Source organism: Aulostomus chinensis, chromosome 10, assembly GCF_037954235.1.
Source record: "Aulostomus chinensis isolate RoL2024-O1b breed Wild chromosome 10, RoL_Achi_v1.0, whole genome shotgun sequence".
NCBI classification, from domain to species: Eukaryota; Metazoa; Chordata; class Actinopteri; order Syngnathiformes; family Aulostomidae; genus Aulostomus; species Aulostomus chinensis.
The window spans coordinates 5,050,387-5,072,289 of NC_141329.1; the positions used below are offsets into that span (position 1 = coordinate 5,050,387).

Genomic DNA, 21,903 nt, shown 5'->3' on the forward strand with positions numbered 1-21,903 from the left:
CTCTAAATTGACCGTAGGTGTTAATGGTTGTCTGTCTATATGTGTTGGCCCTGCGATGGACTGGTGAACCGCCCAGGGTGAACCCTGCCCCTCGCCCGAAAGCCACTGGGATAGACTCTAGCCCCCCCGCAACCCTTAACAGGCTAAGCGGAAGAAAAAAGATGGATGGCTGGATGATAATAAACTATTTGACAGTGAACATAGCAGCATCAACTTCAGTCTGGTGTCTTTTCATGAAGGGGACATCTAGGACATCTATTGTGTTAGCCCACTGTGCTGCAAACTTTACTCCTTTCAAACTATTGGTTAAATTCCTTGTCACGGGTGGAGTTTTCTTCTGAATCCATTTTGTCATCTGTGTCTTTCCCTGTCTCGCACACTTATTCTCTCTGGGTTTACTTTCATGACTTAGGGTCCCTGGTTGTTCTGCATCATGTATTGTAACGCCGAGCTGTCATTTGCTGAGGGAAAAAAGTAGTACTGTTTGTTTTGATATGGCCGATGTCCCTAATGACAGTGCAGCAGAATCATGATTTTGAGATGAGATCCTTCAGTTGTATGAATCAATATCACAATCCACCTACGATAACTTGTGCAGCCCTGTGCCAACACACACATGATCTGGGTGGATTCCGGCATTTTTCTGTCATGTAATCCATCATGATTTATGACCACACCTCGGAGGCAGAGGGTGACAAGAGGAACAACAGTACAAAAGAGAAAAAGAGGGACAGAAATGGTGGCAGACAGAGGAGGCAGTTTACACACAAACACACACACACACACACCCACACACACAAACATACACACACGGTGGAGGTCTCCAATCAGACTGAGGCAGGAAGGACTGCTGTAGGAGAAAATGAGTTTTGTTCTCTGGAGCTTCAGAGAAAGAGAAAAAAAAGAGCACAAGAGAGAGAGTGAGCATGCAAGAGAGAGAGAGAAAGAGAGAAAGAGAGCTCTTGACTTTTCGCACTTTTATTGAAACATTATTAGGAAACAAAATTAGTGATTCAACAACAAATATAAACATAAACCAATCCAGTACATTACAGAAAAACACTGACCATCTTCTTTTTTCAAATACACCTCCAAAGCTACACTTTCCAAAGACATTAACTAAACCACAGAAAGAAAGAAAAAAGAAAGAAAGAAAGAACGAAAGAGTCCATCAGAAGAGCAGAGGATCACTGTCTTGCCTGAGGCCATGTTGGCAGTCTAGTGGAGGGAGGAGAGATTTGTTGTTCACATCCCCTTCCCTCGCTCTGTGCGTCTCTCTCACCCTCCCTCTTTTATTTCTCTTTCACTCACAAACACACTCTCTGCACCATCTGTGCTTCCTTGAGGAGCAATAAACCCAAATCTTGACAAAAAAAAAAATGCAGGCTGCAGCGATATGTCACACCAGTGTGTATGTATTTTGAGGTAGTTATATTCATCTTGCTGGTGTCTGTCAGGGCATGGCAGCTGAGCTGCAGCCAAAATACTCCATTTGACCTAGATCATGTCAGCACCCGGCTGGTGGATGTGTGGATGTGTGAGTGCATAGTGATTATGTCTATTTGTCTGCAAATTGATGTATTTTGGACTTTTCCCATAGTGATGTAAGAGCTCCCTCCTCTCATCTGATTGAACCCTCTTTTCACTTTGTTTCTCCCTCATTTTTTGGTCCCTCCTCCCTGTCTCTCATTCACTTTATTTGTCCCGTCATCCAAGGAAACTCAAAACCTCACAGAGTAAACATCGTGATTGATATGTGTATGAATAGGTGTGTGTGTGCAAAACAGGGGCCCAAAGCTTGTGCTCTCATTCTGGCCATATAAAGAAGGTGTTGCACTCTAATGGGATGCAAAGGTCCACTTGCTCACCTTGCATCTCTGTTCATAATAATTTAGATGCAAGAGGATTATTCCAGCTACTAGCTATTAAATCCAACAGCAGCTGGCCCTATAAAGTCCATGGCCCCGCACAGCTAATTAAACTCAGCTCACCTGCAAGAAGGTTTTTCTTAGATATTACTCTTCTCACAGAGGCGGGGACAAGATGAGGTGTAAGTGTCGACCATTGGGAGGCTTATTCCAGCAGTCTGCTCACTCACTGAGTCAGCCTCTATTATTTTCCCCAAATAGCTTGTGCAGCATAATCAGCTTATGTAATTTGAACTGATTCCACCATATATTCAGAGGAAACAATGCCAATTCACAGCGTTTTTTTTGGATGGTGATTGGTGGCTGGGAGTTTGTTTAACTTCCCTATTTGTCATCCTTGTGCTTGTTTGCAGCGATGGATGGGCGGACCGGTACGATGTGACAGATGGCTTTGTGAGGGAAGCTGCTGGGGGTATAACCATCAAGCTGCAGTCTGCTGACGTCAAATGGTTTGATGAGTACTACCTTAAACTTCGCCCTGAGAACAACCACAGAAACCCCTGGTTTACAGAGTTTTGGCAGCATCGTTTTCACTGTCGACTGAAGGGCCATCCACAGGAGAGCAACAAGTACAACCGCACCTGCAGCAGTGAGTATAGACAGTAATACCCCTTTTCAGCTTCACAACTCATGTGCAGTACAAGCAGGTTTTTCAGACCTGGTGCATCTCATTTGACGTCATAAATGCAGTCATCACACCAAAAAGAAGTGATTGGTCTGGTCAAAATGACAACAGAGTGTAGTATCTTGGTGTTGTTTACAATCTTTGGTAAAAGCAGAATGGAGGACGGTGGTGGAGTTTCTGATGTATTTATTTTTAGCTCATGGTGAACTGGAGGATGTTAGAGTGTTGCTTCTTCAACATAAACGGGCTGAATTTATGGCTGAGAAGACAAAAGAATAAGTCATGCAAGTTACCAGAGAAAGTGACAAGCTTTCATTCCTCTGTGTATATTGTTGCTAGTAGAGTGTGTCTGCAAGTAGAAGCACTGGAAGCTACAATTTACTGTTTTCACCATGGATTTCTTTTCCCGTCAGTGCTGATTGCCACTGAGCCAATTTATACCTGTATTTAATGCCGGGTCATCGACCCAAGACTGAGTGCCAATTAAAGGTGTTCCCACTGCGCAAAAAGACGTGTGTAAGCAGGTTTTTCCAAACAGTTTCAGGGAAGGCTTAGGTATTGGTAGTGAAATGATATGACATCACTTATTACAATAATTTTCATAAAGGACATAACATAGGATAGCCTGAATGTGCGTGAGCAAGTTACAAAGATCCAGTATTTTTAAGTAATTTGACAATTTTTCTACTTCAGACACGAATACAGACCTACTGTATTTGATGTAATCTGGTGTTGTGTATCTTAGTGTGTTTAATATAAATACCAATCCACTGATATCCAGTTAAATGGCAAATAAATCATCTGAATTTGAATGGCAAAGGAAACCTTTGGATTCATAAAGAAAACTCTTGGATTCATAGTAATACATTCTTAATCACATCTTTTTGGCTGCTGTCTTTAGAGAAAAAAAAATTAAAGTAAATACAGATCTAGATTATTTTGGCAGTGTTTACTTGCTCCAACATAGCTCCCCAAAGCACCACTTTTAAAATTATGCTGCTATACTACAAAGAATAACTTTCATGCACAGAAACAAAGAAGGAAAAAGAAAGACAGGCTGTGGTCAAGCTTTCTTAGTTAAGATCTGTTATGTACACAGAACCTAGATTTAAAGGTACCCCGGCCATCTGGAAAGTGACAGAAAGAAGCATTGTCTTTTGGCCAACATATCTGGCTTCATAACCAATGCGCATTTTAATTGAGGGGTTTTCATAATAGCTAGTTTTATATGCAAATAACACTCTCTGATAACACACAAACAGACTGGTTGAACAGACATACATATGCACACGAGCACAGGTGCACACACGCACAGCTCTGTTCACCTTCACTGTATTTCTTCATATTAATTTCCTCCCACCTTTTTTCTTTCTCATTGGTTCCTTCATTTCATAGGTGAAATGGCGTGAGTGCAGCATCAAAGGGAGTCATGTCTCATGTATTCTAATGAAATGGGATGTGAAATAAAAATGAACAGGACACAGAAAGAAATGAGATGTGGAGGAAGAAGAGCGGTCTTTGATGTTAGGGGTGGAAGCATGTTTCATAAAAGTAAGAAGAAAAGTATTAAATTAAGAGTTGTTCTGATATTGTTTTTTCTGTTCTTCCCCCTCCCCCCCGACTCACCCACCCTCCTCTGTAGCGCGAGAGTCACTTCGCCAGCAGTATGCGCAGGACACCAAGATGGGGTTTGTCATCAATGCCATTTACTCAATGGCATACGGCCTGCATAACATGCAACGCGCACTCTGCCCAGGCTATCAGGTAGGCACTTTCTGATGGATGATGAATGGAGTGACACAGCAAGAGAGAGAGAGAGAGAGAGAGAGAGAGAGAGAGAGATGGAGTGGTGAAGGTATCAGCTAGAAGCTGCCACATATTACTAATGGTTCCTTCACGGCTGTTTGAGACAAAATGTCAAACTACAAAAGCTTCAACTGGAAAAAAAGGCCTTAGTAATGTTGAATATTAGTTTCCAATTTGTGCCAGGATAGTGATAGAAGTGAGGATCGAACCAGCGAACATTTGGTTGCTAGACAGCCACTCTACCTCTGAGCCATGCTGCTCTCAGTGTATTCAAATAAAAGCATTTCAGCAAAGAACGTAGATGTTTTATTGTTATATTCTCATGACTGTTGTTATTGTAACTTTGTGGGAAATAGATTTTAATGTGTTTCCCTCAATTATCTGACTGTCCTAACAACACAGTGCATTTATGACTGAACATTGCAGCATGGCACATTAAATTTCCTCCAATCATGTTATTACTTCTGGTTAATTTTTATGTCAGTTCCACAAAACAGCCATTGAGTTTTGAGAATAGTTGAGTCTAATTGTAGTTATTTTTTTGCAGTTAATTGTAACAGTTTTGCTCAGTTCTGTGAAATTGTACACCATCTGATGTCAATTTGAAACAATGCTTCTCAGGGGATAAGGCATGACTATTGATGTATTCTCAGGGTCTGTGTGATGCCATGAGACCTATAGATGGCGCTACACTGCTGGACTTCCTGATGAAAACAAACTTCACTGGTGTGTCTGGGGAGGGAATCCTGTTCGATGAGAATGGAGACTCACCTGGCAGGTAAGCGCTCGAGTCAGAAGAAATGCTTTGATCTTGGTTTGTTTGTGTTCATGAGGTTGATGAATGTAATATGTTTGTGTCACGTCAGGTATGAAATCATGAATTTTAAGAAGATGGGGAAGGACTACTATGATTACATTAATGTGGGAAGCTGGGACAACAGTGGCTTGAAGATAGACGATGATGAAATCTGGCCTAACAAAGACGCCATCATCAAGTCAGTGTGCAGTGAACCATGTGACAAGGGCCAGATTAAGGTAAAATGGCAGATACATGTCACATGATCACAGTAATGTGGGACCAACTTTTGTTTTTGAGTGAATTAAGATAAACTTTTCATTTCTGTGTGTATTAACATGCTTATTAACCAACATCAAATGCCATGTTTAGATGCTCTGCTGAGCTAAATTTCTAAGAAAAAATATGAATGTTACTGATAATGTATCAAAGTAATATTTATCGTCAAAGTGCTACAGTAATCGTGTCTGGCATTCTTCAACGTTACTGAATTTTTCTGGGTAAAATGACTGTGGAGTTGCAGGATTTATGAATATCATCATTTTTTTGGTTGCGCCTCAAGCACTGTTGCTATAACAGCACAATCCAACATTGCAACGTGAAGCATTGCTGTTCATTGACTAAAAGAAACTATTGTCGGAGTTTTAAGTAAAAAAAAACAAAACAAAACAGTTCTTTGTCATAATTTTTTTTTTTTTGGTGAATTTATGACTCTAATTGCACAAATTATGAGTTTTTTTCCGGGAATATGATCTTCTCTCTCAGCTATAGGGATCTTTTTTATTTTTACTAACAATAGTAATCCAACTGACATAATACACCACTGTTAGCATCCTATTGTGGACTAAAGAGAAAATTATCGTGCAGATAATGCATCTTTTACACAACTATTTTAAATTAATCCAAAAAATAATATGAACACTTATAGACCAGTACAATACTGAGTGAGTGGAAGACAAATGGGAAGTAACAGTTGTTGTTGCTGGCACATCAATGTAAGTATGAGCACAAAAAGGCATGTTGACATGGCAACAATGTGAACCCTGCATTCCTTCTCCTCCAGGTGATCCGTAAAGGTGAAGTGAGCTGCTGCTGGACGTGTACTCCCTGCAAAGAAAATGAGTTTGTATTTGATGAGTATACCTGCCGAGCCTGTGACCTGGGCTCCTGGCCTACTGATGACCTCACAGGTCAGTGTTTGTTTTTATGTACATCTCAATGTTTTAAAGGTAATACTACAGGAGGATGTGAGTGCGTGTATGAAGAATAACATCACACAGGAGAAAAGGAGCCATTCCCTCCTCTCCTCTCCTCTCTTCCATTTCATTTGTTACCAACATAATCACTAGTGTTTTAATTATTCTGCATCAAGAACAGCTTTCAATACAAACACAATTCAGTAGCAATGAAAATTCATTTCTCCTCCATTGGGTTCGAAGTGCTTGCATATTTCCCTGTTATGCTTTCAGGAGCTCATTATACTGCTCCTCACCACACAATGATTAAAACATGAATTGAGCCCTACTGAAAATTCAGATTGAGCTTCTGTCCCAGAGACAGAACCATCCTCACTAACATGAAATAGGGAGCCAACAGAACGTCGACAGCATGAAAAGAGAAGTATAAAGGACCAAAGGCGTGACTGGTGTTATACTGTATATATATTTGTTCATTCTGTGTGACTCTATGTGATTCATCAACAATAAGTGTTGTGAGTTCCCCAGTTAGGCGAAATTGAATTGTTATAATGAGGTGCAAACTAAGTGCTTTCCATCAGACATCATGATCTGTCTCTCTCTCTGTCAGGCCAAGAGGAGGAAGGACTGAGGAAGATGAGTAGAGGGAGAGATAAAGAGGGAATAGACTAGACAGAGCAAAGTCTCAGAAAGCAGGGGGCGAGGTAAAGTGGGTGTGAAAAGCATGGAAAGAAATATAAGAGTTTAGGAGACAAAGGAGAAAAAAACAAGAGCAGAGAAAAGTGACTTAGAGAACTAAAAAATGATAAGAGAAGAAGTGAGTTTGAAAAAGAGAAGGAGAAAGAGAGATAGAGATAAATAGAAGCAGCAGCTGGAAAAAGTGAAAGGAGCAGAAAAAGGGAGGATTAGCTTTGGGATTTGAGCCTCTTCACTGGTCGGTAAAGTTCCACAGTTTGAGTCTAAAAGTGTTTGAAAGCCTTTGCCTCTAAACTTTATATTGACTGTACCCTTCAAACAACCCCTTCTCCTTAATGCACCAGTTCATTTAGGGTGAAATGCTGCTAGATTTTTTGCAGGTTCTGGGATTAAAAGAAGAGTGAGTCATTTTAATCTAATACACTTTTTCACGTCAAATTTAATGTTGGGTCAAAACAATGCTGAAAAAAAGATATCGTAATACCTTTCTTGGGTCAAGATGACAAGCAGATAGTTTTCAAAATGCTATTGGATGCAGTACATCAAAATGTGCATTAAAATATGTTAAAATTAACACGGCGAGAGGAGAGAAGGGCTCCATAGTCCTCCTACATCTCCTCAGGAGCTTCACCAGAGCCGATACCCTCACAAGGCACTGAATATTGACAGGGACCCTTCGTGCCCACTCCACTAATTCTTTGATCCTCCATCTGTTAGAGCAAGAACCACAAGACTGTTCACGCCTTCCACCCACAAACCATCCATCTCTTTGTGACAAGCTGGAGCTTAGCATCACACATTTTTGAAGTCATTTATTCGACTACTGTTTTTAACTGTTCTGAATTCTGAGTCAAAGGGTTCTCCAGGAAAATGAGGCATGGAGGAGTCTTATGGTTAAGCGAGCATTTACCATCGTAAAAGAAAATTTGAGATATTCCCTCACTGTTTTTTTTCTTCTTGTAGAATTCACATAAAACATTTCTTAATGCATAACTGGCAATGTTGTATCAGAACTGAGGTCATTACATCATTCCACCATCACGACCAGCTTGTTGAGTTCAAATATCAGTAACATCTCTAAATTGACTGTCTGCAACTTTATGTATGAAATTGCTGATGTAGCCAATTCCTTTCAACAGCCTTCTGAAAACCCAGAAGAAAAACACTGATCAAAGAGCCCCAACACTGATGCTGAGGCTTGGGAAGGATTTATTGAAGCTAACTATATAGCATGTTTCCCCCCAACTTTTATTTTCACGGGTCCTCACCTCTTAACAGCCAGGCAGAGTTTGTCTCCATGCTAAAATCATGCTACTTACATTGTGTTTTTCTGTGACTTACAATACACAAACAGTATAAATAACAGAAATGTCTATACAGCCAGAAATATTCAGAGTAAATTTCATAGTATTTTGATGTCCACCAACTGCCAGGATCTTTAAGTTTAAGAGTTACGACTGATCATAATTAGAACTGTCCCTTTTATTAATGACACCCTATATTTTAGCCTTGGACAAAGACAGAGATGGAGGGAGGAAGAACATTGGGGAACACGATAAGGACAAAGAGAGATGAGGGGAAATATTAGGAAGATAGAGTTATGGACCAGTTATTAAAAACAGAACAGGAGTCACAGAGGGGCAGAGAAGGTAGAGTTACATCCTGTATGATGGAGAAAAAGACAGAGTGGACAATAGTGAATGGTAAATGGCAGGCAGTCTAAGGAAAGTCTCAAGGTAGCAGAGACGAGTGGATAATGATGCATAATGAGGCATGCTGATTAATAGCTACAAAACTAATATCTTAGTGATTAGTTATAGGCATTAATTTCACTCACATTTTCACAGTCACACACAACCACATTAATTTCCCTTAACACAAGGAACTCCTGTTCATCCCACATTTGCTAATCACATGTGACTGCTTACACCATGACACCATGATTTTTATGCAGCAAATCAGGCTACAATAGTCAGTTAATGATCAGACCTCTACCTCCTGGAAGTGTATTGGGGCAAACATTCTAAATGATTGCTGGGCTTTATGCTCAATTCTTCTTGTGAACTTTTTTGTTAAGAAATTTATTTCCATCTTAATAAGGCTGCGACCCAATACCAGTGGAGTACCTGCGGTGGGGAGACCCAGAACCCATTGCCGCTGTCGTTTTTGCCTGCCTCGGGCTCATGGCTACCTTTTTTGTTACTGCAGTCTTCATCAGGTAAAAATGTTATTTCTGCCACCAAAATGTTACAAAACACTGTATTTCCTCTACACATTATACAAATTCATCCCTGTGTTTGAATGTCTGTGGTTTCAGATTCAGGGATACCCCTGTGGTGAAATCTTCCAGTAGGGAACTGTGTTACATAATACTGGCAGGGATCTGCCTGGGCTACCTGTGTACCTTCAGCCTCATAGCCAAACCCCATGTCATGCACTGCTACCTCCAACGACTGGGGATAGGCCTGTCACCTGCCATGAGCTACTCTGCACTGGTCACCAAGGTAAGGTAAAAGTGTGTGTAAAGGGCTAAAGGAGGAACCATTAAGGCACATTTCTCCCATTAAGTTTTGTTTTTTTGTTTTTTTTTTTGCCTTTAACACACAAGTAGGAGGGATAGGGATTCTTTTATTGCCATTCATTTATGCAAAACATGATCATGGATTTCATGATTTACATGACCATGTTTGTGATTTTGACAAAAATACAGTGCAGTGGAACAAGACGGTGAAGACAAGCATGACAGCACAAGACAAACAGTGCATGAGCGATGAGATACATAACAATAAATAATAATACCAGTTGAATAAAGTGACTTCAGAATGCAGACAGAGCTAACCATGAATATTTAGCTTGAAACTAATTGTGACTGTTGGCTAACAACAGGAAAACTGCCCAGAAATATGAATTTGCAAACTCTCAAGTACATCATTGATTGTGCACATCATGTCTTTATACAGGGGTTGACCTAATTGAGATGGTTTAACTGAATCTACTGGCTGGTTGCACTTAACGTTATTGTGAAACTGGAAGGGTTATTTGTTTCTTTTTTGTTTTTTTGGGTGTGTGTGTTTTTTTATCTCAAAATTAATGTTTGTGCATGACAGAGCATATGGCTGGATAAAAAGTGGAGAATATGGAATGATGGCCTTGAGAGTTTGTAAAAATGATGGAATGACTGTTCTGTTGGTTCTGTAGCTGGTTTTAGCTGCCAATCATTATTAGCTTCAAGCTAAATATAGGTGGCTGGCTCTTTATACAATATGAAGTAACAAAAATGACAGCGGTGAAGAAACGTATTTATTAGATGAAGACACCTATTTTTGAGTTCTTGAATAGTGAAATACAACTTTTTGGTCAATGTGTAACTCCTAGCTCATCACTGGTTTGAGGGGAATAAGGACATAAAGGGTTCCGACGATCTGGAGAGCACAGAACAGGAATGTGTGAGAGGAGGCTAAACTGTGACCTTACTGAATAATCAGTCGCCACAGTCCCTCAATAGATTACATTCCCTAATGGTTATTGCAAGGGTATATGGGTAGTAACATCAGCCACAAGGTGCTGAGGGACCAGGATTGATAGGTGTCAAACTGTCGGAGAGCTGCAACGCATCAGCAATGACCTTGATTACATAGGCCTCAATTTTCACTCTTCTCTGCAGTTGCTTTTTCAATTGTGTGTTATTGTCTAAATAGAGACTGAAGGTTATATATATATTGAGAAAAATGCAGAAAAACTACATACAGTGAATAGTATACTAAATGGACCTGTACTGTGTGACACTAGACCAACCGCATAGCGCGAATCCTGGCAGGAAGTAAGAAGAAGATTTGTACAAAGAAGCCTCGCTTCATGTCTGCCTGCGCTCAGCTCATCATTGCCTTCCTGCTCATACTGCTGCAGCTGGGCATCATCGTGGCTCTCTTCCTCATGCAGCCTCCAGAGGTAAGTTGGCTGTGAGTGGGTGTCAATATTTGAAGTAAATGGAAGGATGAACCATTGACAGACAAATGAAAATGTGAAGAATGAATTGAAGCTCCAAGACTCTGTTTCAGTTGTACCGCTGATGTTAGAAGACTATTTGACACACAGATGAGTAGATCACATGTTGTCATCGTGAATTTTAGGAAGCTCTACTAATTCATCCCTAGATTTTAAGTTTTCTTCATCCAGAACTGCGGAGTTTTCTCTGGCAGTAGAACAATGCTCCTCTAAGACTTGGCAGCACAGTTAGTGGCAGTGCCAGTTTGCCAATTTGTGCCTACCAGTCTCCTTTTTAATGCTTTTAATGTTGCACACTTGGAACAATCATTCCTCAAAGACAAAAAAAAAAGTGATTTCAAAAGCCTTGTCTATGACTTTGTAGCTTTGTACCGCTCTGGCTCTCTCCATAGGTGATCCATGACTACCCCAGCATCCAACAGGTCAACCTCATATGTAACACCACCAATCTGGGTGTTGTTGCTCCACTGGGATACAATGGCCTCCTCATTCTCAGCTGCACCTTCTATGCCTTCAAGGTACTGGCGAGATTAGTTGAAACTATTGTACAAAAAGGATTTGATGACTTGATACTTTTCTGTGACTGAGGGTTGAATGGGATCAAAAGACTTACTCCAAGTTTAAGCAATAAAAATCTTCACACAATGAGCAATATAAAGTCAATGCTAGCAGCAGATAGAGTGATATGTTCTTATATTGTGTGTCTTATTTAAAGGATCAATACTCTTTACTTTCTACTTTGTATAAGTGACAAACTCACACAGAGAATGGAAACATAGTTCATAATGAATGAAATCTGATTTAACCAAAAGCATCTGAAAGTCATTGTTACAAAGTCTCAAACACACACACACACACACACACACACACACACACACACACACACACACACACACACACACACACACACACGCAAAGTACTGTTCATGTTTACAAGCTACACAATGCAAAGCAAACCAGAGTAGTTGCAGCAGTGAAGGATTATGACCTCAATAACAACACCAACAATTACCAATACTTGTTTCCTTGTCTTTCTCTTCAAGACCCGCAACGTCCCTGCTAATTTCAACGAGGCTAAGTACATTGCCTTTACCATGTACACCACCTGCATTATCTGGCTGGCCTTCGTACCCATCTACTTTGGCTCCAATTATAAAATTATCACCATGTGCTTCAGTGTCAGCCTCAGTGCGACTGTGGCCCTTTGCTGTATGTTCGTACCCAAGGTAAGGCTTACGACAACATCGACAGTTCATAGTCTACACACAGGGCCTCGTGCAAGAATATTTTCAAATGTTCATCATTTATTTCTCTTTCAGTGTGAATGATGTGTTTGCGCTTCTGTCTGATATGAGCGTCAGCAGTGGAGTCAATCGTAACAGCAATAATATCATCATTATTATGAATTTTAATTCATTTGTCAACAGCAAAAATAAACCAACTGTGAGTTAGTGGGAACTGGAACGGGTCTCCACCACTTGTAGATTGTTTTAAGGGACTACTAAAGATGGCAAATTACTCAAAGATTGCTAAAACAAGTGATTTAAAAAACTTTGCATATTAGTGGTTCATTCATGAAGCCTACTGATAACTGATTTATTTAAATGTATGAAGGCTGCTTTTCATTAAAAATGTAAATTAATAGCATTCATCAAAATACCTCAAACATACTTATTGTTCTTCAGTCATTGGAAAACCAGATCTCCCCTACCCCCGCTAACAACTTTTATGGTGTAGGTGTCAAAATGTAAATGCCTTAGGTTCTAAACAAGAGAACCTCCCCACACACACACACATACATATATGTATATATATATATATATATATATCTTTTTTAATGAATTTATTTCTGCACAGTATACTATTGTATGATTTCTGTCCTCGTTACTTAACCCTAATTCATTATTAATTGTCTCGATTTGGGGGGACATGCTTCCCATACATTGATTGTGTTTCAGCAGGCTGTCACAACGTCAACATTCAGCGTCACAGCATCAAATTGTATGTGACTGTTGAGCTGCACCATGCACAACCACAGGTGCCCTCCATTTCAAATAGCCTACTGAGACGACATGGCCAGTGCAACAGTTGAGCCTTTCACCTTCATCCTACTATTATTAACCAATCTGAACTGTGTTCTTACTGCCACCTACCAGTAATGTAACTCCTGCTGCTTCTTGTAATTTTGGATACTGCTTGCAAAACAGAGAAGAAGAAAATGGCATTTCTTGAAACAATTAGTGGTAATGTTAGTAGAATAAAAGGCAGCTCTGTGTGGTCTTACCACCATGATCATAGTAACTAGTAACATACATGACCTCATCTGTATCTCACTCACTTTCAAAACGGACAGGCATGACATGAGTTGATAGTGCAGACGGGATATGCAGTCTTCATTTCAGCAAGCAATTCCACTTTTGGCCAGAGGGGCCCTCAAAGTCCCTCCAAAATGAAAGTTTTTGGTAGCGGCTTTAACACACTGGATCAATGCCAATGAACTTGTCTTGTTTTCTTATGTCATGTAAGGTGTACATCATTCTGGCCAAACCAGAGCGTAACGTGCGCAGTGCCTTCACCACAAGCACAGTGGTGCGCATGCACGTGGGTGACGGGAAATCGTCCTCAGCCGCCAGTCGTTCCTCTAGTCTGGTTAACCTGTGGAAACGCAGAGGCTCTACCGGAGAGACACTCAGGTGCGACTGTGTGTGTGTGTGTGCGTGCGTGTGTGTATTCATACACTGGAGACTTGTTGGCCAGGTTAATTCCAGGTTACTCTTCAGTTAGAGCCCAAGCCCCCACTGAAATGGCCCCACTCTGAGAGTATTTATGGTGTGTGTGTGTGTGTGTGTGTGTGTGTGTGTGTGTGTGTGTGTGTGTGTGTGTGTGTGTGTGTGTGTGTGTGTGTGTGAGCTCTGTGAGAGATTGATTCTCTGAACTCTCTGCAGTCTCTGGCTGTTCTTCTGACCCTAACATGAACTGCAGACAATTGCCTAATAGAGACATGACAAAGACAGAGAGAGGAATGAACAGAAGGCGGGTAAAAGAGAAAATTGGAGAGAAATAAAAAAATACAGCCAGAGAAAAATGGAAGGAAGAAAGGAACAGAACGATGAAGAGCAAAGGTAATGGAAGAATAATGGGTAGGATGGGAGAAGAAGAGACATAATGGCTTTCACACACAGCTTAAGGCCATCCATAAGTCATCTACTGCGGTGAGCAACTGATCAGAGGACGCACAGGAGTGACGCACAGCCACTTGGCCAGGGTGAAACAGGAGAAAAACAGAAGGGTTTCTATTGTCAGAAGGCGACTGTAGCTCACCCTGCTCAGCAAGCAAGATTTCAATCATGCCCTTATGAGAATTGTAAGGAGTGCTTCCATCTTTGTTTCTTTTATTTCCCTTTTTGCCTCTCCATTTTTTTAGGTCCTATCCTTTTCTGCTGGTGGTGGTAATAGGCAGAGCTGTCTATCTCTTTAGTGCAGGAAGCTGTTACCTTTGAGATGCTGTCATTGTGTATGGACACAGACAGACAGAAAACCAGCAGACCAGGGAAACAGAAGAAACAGTAATTGATTGAAAAAATATCTGAAATTTGAGCATATTTAATATTTGAAGTAGGGCCTGGTTTACCTTCACCAGATATCCTTTAGCATGTACCTCTGCATGGTTAGACCTCACTTATCTCCCTGTGCAGTTGATCACAGCATGCAACTTTGTAGGTGCAGGTTGGTATGTGCAGCATATAGGATGTGAAGTGTGTGTGTGTGTGTGTGTGTGTGTGTGTGTGTGTGTGTGTGCGTGTGTGTGTGTGTGTGTGTGTGTGTGTGTGTGTGTGTGTGTGGGTGGGTGGGTGGTCTGCACAAAGTCCATGAATGTGCATGTCTGTGTCTTCAGGGAGTTTTTTTTCTCATTCTCAGTCACGGCAGTTTGAGGTTTAATCAGGAGTTCCACTATATATTAATCACACTAATTAACCTGACAAAAGGATGAGAGAAAGAAAAGGGGAGAGCAGTGTGACTGATGTGAAGTGGAGAAAGGTGGAAAAATTGTAAAAGAAAGGAAGGGAGAAGCTGACAAAGACAGATGGAGAATTTATGGTCAGGTAAAAATAGAACAGGAAATGAATTGTAATGACACAACTCAGCACAGGAAGTCCAACTGATTATCTGTGGCTGTGTCAAAGTTTCATTTGAAAGCATCTATTAAAACTGCATTACTCATCCCAGATAATAATTCTGAATCAAGGCACAGCAGGTGTGGATTATGTGATGTCTGGTTTGGTGAGTCAGATTTTTCCCTTATCAAAATGAACCAATGATGTTTTGGCTCATCATGGAAATTGACTAACAAGTGCAACAAGTTTGATTGGTTTGGCTTTTCAACACTACTTATCATTATGGAAAGAAAAAAACAACAACAACATCTTATTATATTTTAGTTAAACAAGGAGATGTTGCTATTAAGATACATTTAATTAAAACAAACAAATAAAATGAAATGGTAAAAATAGTATAAAATCAAAGAAGACCAGAAAACTAGAATTGTGCAGAAGATTCCAAATTATAACAAACTTATATACAATAAATATCACATCTGAAATGCCATGATGTGATACACAGGCAGAATGGCAAATCCTTTTTCGGTCCTAATTAAAAGAAATGAAATTATTTTTTGCATCTCATTTATGTAGTCTAATTAAAGAATTTAATTAATCATGGTCAAATTTAAGTGGTATTTCCAACACTGACACTTCAGACAGCAAAAGTGTGACGATTATTATAAGAGCACAAAAAAATAATCCCCTCTTTTGTGTTCTATAGCTCCAATGGGAAGTCTGTGTCGTGGGCACAGACAGAGCGCAGCAGTTCACGTGGCAACCACTTGTGGCAGCGGCTGTCCTTCCACATCAAAAAGAAGGAGAACAACCAGACTGCTGTCATCAAGCCCTTCTCCAAAACCTCCGAGGAGCGTTACTGTGGAGGGGGGGACCTGCCTCCACACATCCCCCTGCCCTCCCTCCCCTCCATGTCCTCCCTTCCCTCTCATGCTGACGCAGGCACTGACAAGACCCTTTATGACCTCTCAGAAGCAGAGGAGCGGTACTCGAACACATACCGGCCACAGACGCCCTCTCCAATCAGCACAGTGAGCCAGAGACTTGGGGCGGGTCTGGGGGAAGAGCCTCAGATGATGGGTATACCAAAATATCCCAGCAGCACTTGCAGTGCCAGCAGTGCTAGCAGTTGTGGTCCCGCCAGCAGCAGCTCTGGTGTAACTGGGACGGACGGGCGCTTAGTCATTGTGGACGACCACCCAGGAGAGTCCCAGAGCTCACTGATGGACCAGATCAGCTGTGTGGTAAACCGCTTCACTGCCAACATCAGTGAGCTCAACAGCATGATGCTGTTGTCTTCTCCGACACACCCACACGCACACAAACACGCATCTCCTCCACCACCACCACCACCACACCCCACCGACCCGTATCTGTTACCTCGTGAACTCCAGATGCCCCCTACTCTAACCACCTACGCTGACGTCCAGCCCCACCCCCTTGCCGAAGCAAGCATGGGGGGCCGGGGTAGCTGCCCCATTCACAACATCCCTCATTCACCTTACCCTCTACCTCCTCACCCTCAGTCCTCCCCCTCTCTCTCCCCCATGCGAGGAGGCCTTGTCTCCTGCCTCACCGACTCCCCGCTGAGGCGGGCGGAGCTGGAGGAGGAGCTCATTGCTTTGACTCCTCCATCGCCCTTTCGCGACTCTCTGCCATCCAGCAGTGGCTCACCTGTCTCTGAGACAGGTCTCTGTCTCCCCCCAGCACCCTCCCACCCTCCCCCATCCCCACCTTCCCCCAGGTACAGCAGACTGACACTCAGAAACTACAGCCAGAGTTCCTCCTCACTGTGAGGCCGAGCAATGAAACCCCATAGGTGAAGAGGAGCACTCCCATACTACACAGGTCATGAGAAGACCACACTCATGGATGGAAGGAAATCCACTTGTCCCCATGTGGAGTAAAAAAACTGAAGTCGAGGACTCATGGAGGACCGGTTTATGGAGACACCAAACGGCATTGATGTGCTGTGTTTGTGTTTACATGTTTGCAGTGAGATGCAAGTGAACGCAACTTGCTCACATTGTGATTTCTTAGTGTGTTCCTTCCCAAGTCAGGAGAAAAGGTCTGCAAAAATGGCCACTACGGCGTTGCAGTGTTTTGGTATCTGTAAAGCCAGAAATCATTCCTGAAGATTTAGATTTGGGTAGTGGCCTTAAGGTAACATGGCTATCAACTAATTATAGATTGTGCAAGTGTGTGTGTTTGTGTGCATGAGTGTGTTTTTGCTGTATCTTAGTAGAGGAGAGGTAAAGCAAGCAAAGAGAAAGACTTGTAAAACCTTTACAAACCAAGTCAAGGCTATAAGGGCACTTATATATGGTATATGTGCTCACACACACACATACATACACATAAATACACACTTATACATACACACACACACACACAGTCTATGTGTGCACACATAAAGGTAAAACACTGTAAATATATGAGAAGTTGTGGATTTTGTTTCTTTGATGATAAATCCAACATGGCCCTGTGACCACTGGCGACCCGTCCAGGGTGAACCCCGCCTCTCGCCCAATGTCAGCTGGGATAGGCTCCAGCTCCCCCCACCCCACCCCCCACGTGACCCTAAATGGATAAGTGGTATAGAAACTGGATGGATGGATAAAATCTAACATGCTTCTGACAAAAGTGCATTGCATTAACATACCAGGCAGTATGTTACTCTGAAGAATTTTCCCACATCTTTGAATTCATTACGCTCAGCAAACACTTTTTTTTTCCTCTGACAGTCTTTCTCTTGCTGCTCTCTCTTTTTGTTTTCTTCAAAAGTGTGAATGTATATTTTCTACATGATTCCTGAAGTAGTTGGGACCAAACCTTTTGTACCTCTCTACATGTGGAGTGAGGTAGAGGAGGGATTGACACAAGCAAGCCTTGTTTGACCATAAACATCTCAGACATGAAGTATTTTTCCAAGTGGATTACTGACAGAAATCTGACCTCAAAGCTTATTTTTGGTGTGTTAAGTTTAGCTTGGCTGGATCGCAGTCACAACTTTTTCTCAGTGCAATGGACATTAAAGACAATTTATACTTGGTATTAATGTATGGCATGGTATGTTATGAATTAGAATTCCTGCCATCTCCTCTGTTAGAGGTCTCAGATTGATGGACTCACAGCGGGAGAGAGCTTCCCCATCATCAGCCTCTTCCAGAGTCTGCTGCTCAGGTGCAGCCTTTGTGAACACAGTCACCTAAACCAGTCAGTGGGCAGCAGAAACCATGAGAGTAGAGCCTCTTGACGAGATTGACACTTTCATTCTCACCAAACCAGTCAATTTGGTACAGGACTTGACTTTCATCCAGTTCAGCCAATCAAATCGTGAAGAAAAAGTAGATGTGAAAACTCCACACACCTCAAATCCTATTACCTCCAACTTTGACATTTCAGCAAAAAAAAAAAAAGACACATTCTTTTTTTTTTTTCATTTAGGTGATCCGCTCCATCCTACTTCCATGTCTGTGTGACAAATATATGAAGTCTCTGCCTGTTGCCTGGCAACATCACGACAATGAAAAAACATGAAAAAGTCATAGCAAAGAAACCTTGGAGTTTTTAACATATCAGTTTTTAGATGGACTAAATGAAACAAAATCATCAATTAGGATCTTTACAGATGCTGATATTTTTGGTTATCTTTTGACATAATTGCAAGTCTTTATGCTAAGCTACGCTAACCAGGTGCCAGCAGAGTTAAATTGATAGACGTGAGCATGAAATGCCACTCTGTGTTCATGGGTAGGTAGAACTGACCACAAAATTTCAAATAATAAAGTTGATTTTAAATATAATTAACCCACTGAGGGACGAATAAAGGTTTCTCTTATCTTATGTATGGATCTAAATGATCTAAAATGTACCACTTTCACTTTCACGGATGATTTTTCGGAAACAAGGCTTGGGCTTTATGTCACCTTCCTCTCTGTCACAAAGTTGCTAGGCACAACATAAGCAAAGACATTTTGCAGTATTCAGGAAATGTTTTATGGAATAATTCTTAGTTGGCTAAAAGATAAGCAGACTGATAGTATCCTGGAAGTTATGCCAGTGTTTTCTTGCCCGTCATTATCTCATAGTTGCCGCATCATCATCCGCATTTGCCTGACTGATCCAGATGCAGTTCATCCAGTCTGATCTCTCCTCAGAAGTGTGACATTTCTGCTCTACAGTAGCCAGCAAGAACAACTTCAGAGTGATTCTGTAAATAATAAGGGCATGCAAAGACAGTTCCGTTTTGTTTCTGTACATTCAAGTACATTTATTTACATATCAACAAAGGTGGAAAAAAAAACACGAAAAAAGTACTACAAGAGATGTTTTTTGAACTACGTTATATCATACAGTGTTACGACTACAGAAACTGTGTTACTTCTGAATGTGTGAGTGACCATTCCTATCCAAATGTCTTGTACTTCAACAATATAACGATGAATATTAATAGGATTATTGTGCCAAAAGGGTTGGGGGTGGGGGGGGGGGCGCTTACTAGCTTGTGGGTACATCAGTGGTTTCATAAAAAAAAAAAAAAAAATGTAAATGTGAAATTGTTTTGGATATTCTTTATAAATATTCCACGTTTTCCATTGTAAAAGCAATATTATCCATACTACCAGGTGCACATCTGAACATCTGAGGGTTAGGAAACATTTTCATCCTTCGGTATCCTCTGGTGGACAACTCAACGTGGAGCATGGATCGTAGATAAATGGAGAGTTTTTAAAAATCTATTTTTTAAGGAGAAGTGCAATGCTGGCATGGCTGCAGAGAGAGATAAATTGTAATTTTGTGTTTACCATTAATTGTCTGTACTTTTTCAAGATGTGCACTGATTAATTCAGACCTCTCCTGGTTTGCATATCTAAAATAAATTTTGCTTACAACGGGGATTAGAAATTAAGGTTGTAGCAAGAACAAACAAAAGGAATTTGTCTGAACACGCCATCTGTGCATCGTTACCTCGACGTCTAGTCATCCTTGTTTGCCAAACTAGTCCACGACCTGTCTTTAAACAATCACCCAGTGCTGTTGCTATTGGGGAGGAGCTGCTTTACACGCCACTGTCACTGATGGCGTTTCTAATGTTCAGAGAGAATAACGGCCAGCTTGCATCAGCACTTCAGCAGCCTGTTATCAGCCCCCTGGGTGACGCTCCACAGTTGTGTGCTGCCTTTGCAGAAAAAAAAAAGACAAGATAAGTGCTTACATCTTCTCTATCTTATCTTCTCTAGGACCCAGTTCTTTCACATCAACCTAAAAACCACATGACCAACAATAAGTCGTTTTTAAAGGGACGATTGCGTATATGGAAAAATATCAATGTTGACCTCGAATGTTAAGTATTAAAAATGATTACATATATTGACTTGTATATTCTCAGAGATTGGATCCCATCTTTTGTAGCATTTAACCAAATACGATTTCAAGCCCTGGTGAGTCCAATCTCTTCAGTTGTCAGCGGATTTTAGACCAGACCAACTGGGGACTCCCATGTTTTTTCACGGAATGCTGAGTACGCTGAATGAGAATGACAGAAGCTAGAGTCGGTTTGCAGGCATTTTGTTTTTCAACACTCCTGCACATTTTAGCCCTACTTCTTCACATGCGCGCGCACACACACTCACACACACACACACACACACACACACACACACACACACACACACACACACACACAGCTAGCATTAATTTCTAAATTAAGATGTCCCCTCATTCTGGAGCCAAACATGATGTCGATGATGAGTAAAATCTTATGCCTGCCAGGAAGATGATCCCATGGCGATTTCTAACCAAAATGCAATTGCATGATTTATTTATTAAATGCACTTTAAAGAATTGGATTGATAATCCCTGCGCTCAAATATACTTTTAATCCGGAAATATTCATCTGTTGATTCGTGGTAAAAAGACCCAAGGTCATTTATTGTATAACTTTTGATTTCAAGCAGAAATAGGGCTTTAACCAGGCTGCTGACTATCAACAGGTCTCTTTTTTTTGTCCATATGTTCCTTCAACTCTGTTTCAGAGTGAAGAATAGCATTTACAACAGCACAAAGCAGGTGTGAAGTGATTCGTTAAATTTAGGAGACAGAATAGGGCGTCTGATGGGTGAGATGCAGTCAGGACTTTATGATCGGAAGGACCTCGTTCATCCGTTGTGTCTGCTACCTTACTGAGCAAGACACTGCCACCTTTGACCTGTCTGTACAAGGAAGCCGGTAAAGAAAACAAACAAAAAAAACAATCTGTCTTAAGCATCAAAGGAGTCACAAAAGTGAACATTAAGGGCTTTATCAAAGTGTAGATATCCCTAGAGGTCTTAAGATGGAGCAGCCCTAAATGATCACTTGATTTGATGTGCCTATGTTTACTGTGTAAACAAATGTGTTTATGTTCTAGGGTTTTGCAGGCAGGGCATCCACTCACTGCCACTCACTCATACATAGAGGGCTGCGGGGATTTTGTATGCCAAACCGGAAGTTGGCCTCACCGTAGTTTCCCTCCACCCAAAGTCAATAGGATTTGTGAGAGGATTTTGGATTTTTGCTTAAAATAATCTCTGTGGCAGACAAATATATTTATAAGACTTTTATGTTTTGTTCAGCAATATAATCTTGAACTCAATTTTTTTAATGATTTTTAAAAGCTAAATGCAATCGTTGGATGTACAAAGTTAATATTACAAAATGAGGAAAAAAAATGACATCAATTTCAACATTACCA

At 41.1% G+C, this 21,903-nt stretch overlaps 1 protein-coding gene across 2 annotated transcripts in view; it reads left to right on the forward strand.

Annotated features, from left to right (window-relative positions):
- Positions 1–19,643, forward strand: part of grm5b (glutamate receptor, metabotropic 5b) — a 66,307-nt gene extending 46,664 nt beyond the window's left edge. For both annotated transcript variants that reach the window (XM_086215719.1, XM_086215720.1), the window contains exons 7-18: positions 2,282–2,517; positions 4,196–4,317; positions 5,013–5,137; positions 5,226–5,394; positions 6,219–6,345; positions 9,148–9,265; positions 9,365–9,551; positions 10,837–10,995; positions 11,445–11,570; positions 12,096–12,278; positions 13,579–13,745; positions 15,874–19,643. In XM_086215719.1, the coding sequence (XP_086071845.1) occupies positions 2,282–2,517; positions 4,196–4,317; positions 5,013–5,137; positions 5,226–5,394; positions 6,219–6,345; positions 9,148–9,265; positions 9,365–9,551; positions 10,837–10,995; positions 11,445–11,570; positions 12,096–12,278; positions 13,579–13,745; positions 15,874–16,963 (2,809 nt within the window). In that variant the 3' untranslated portion in view covers positions 16,964–19,643. The remainder of the gene's footprint in view (positions 1–2,281; positions 2,518–4,195; positions 4,318–5,012; positions 5,138–5,225; positions 5,395–6,218; positions 6,346–9,147; positions 9,266–9,364; positions 9,552–10,836; positions 10,996–11,444; positions 11,571–12,095; positions 12,279–13,578; positions 13,746–15,873) is intronic.
- Positions 19,644–21,903: the final 2,260 nt, after the last annotated feature.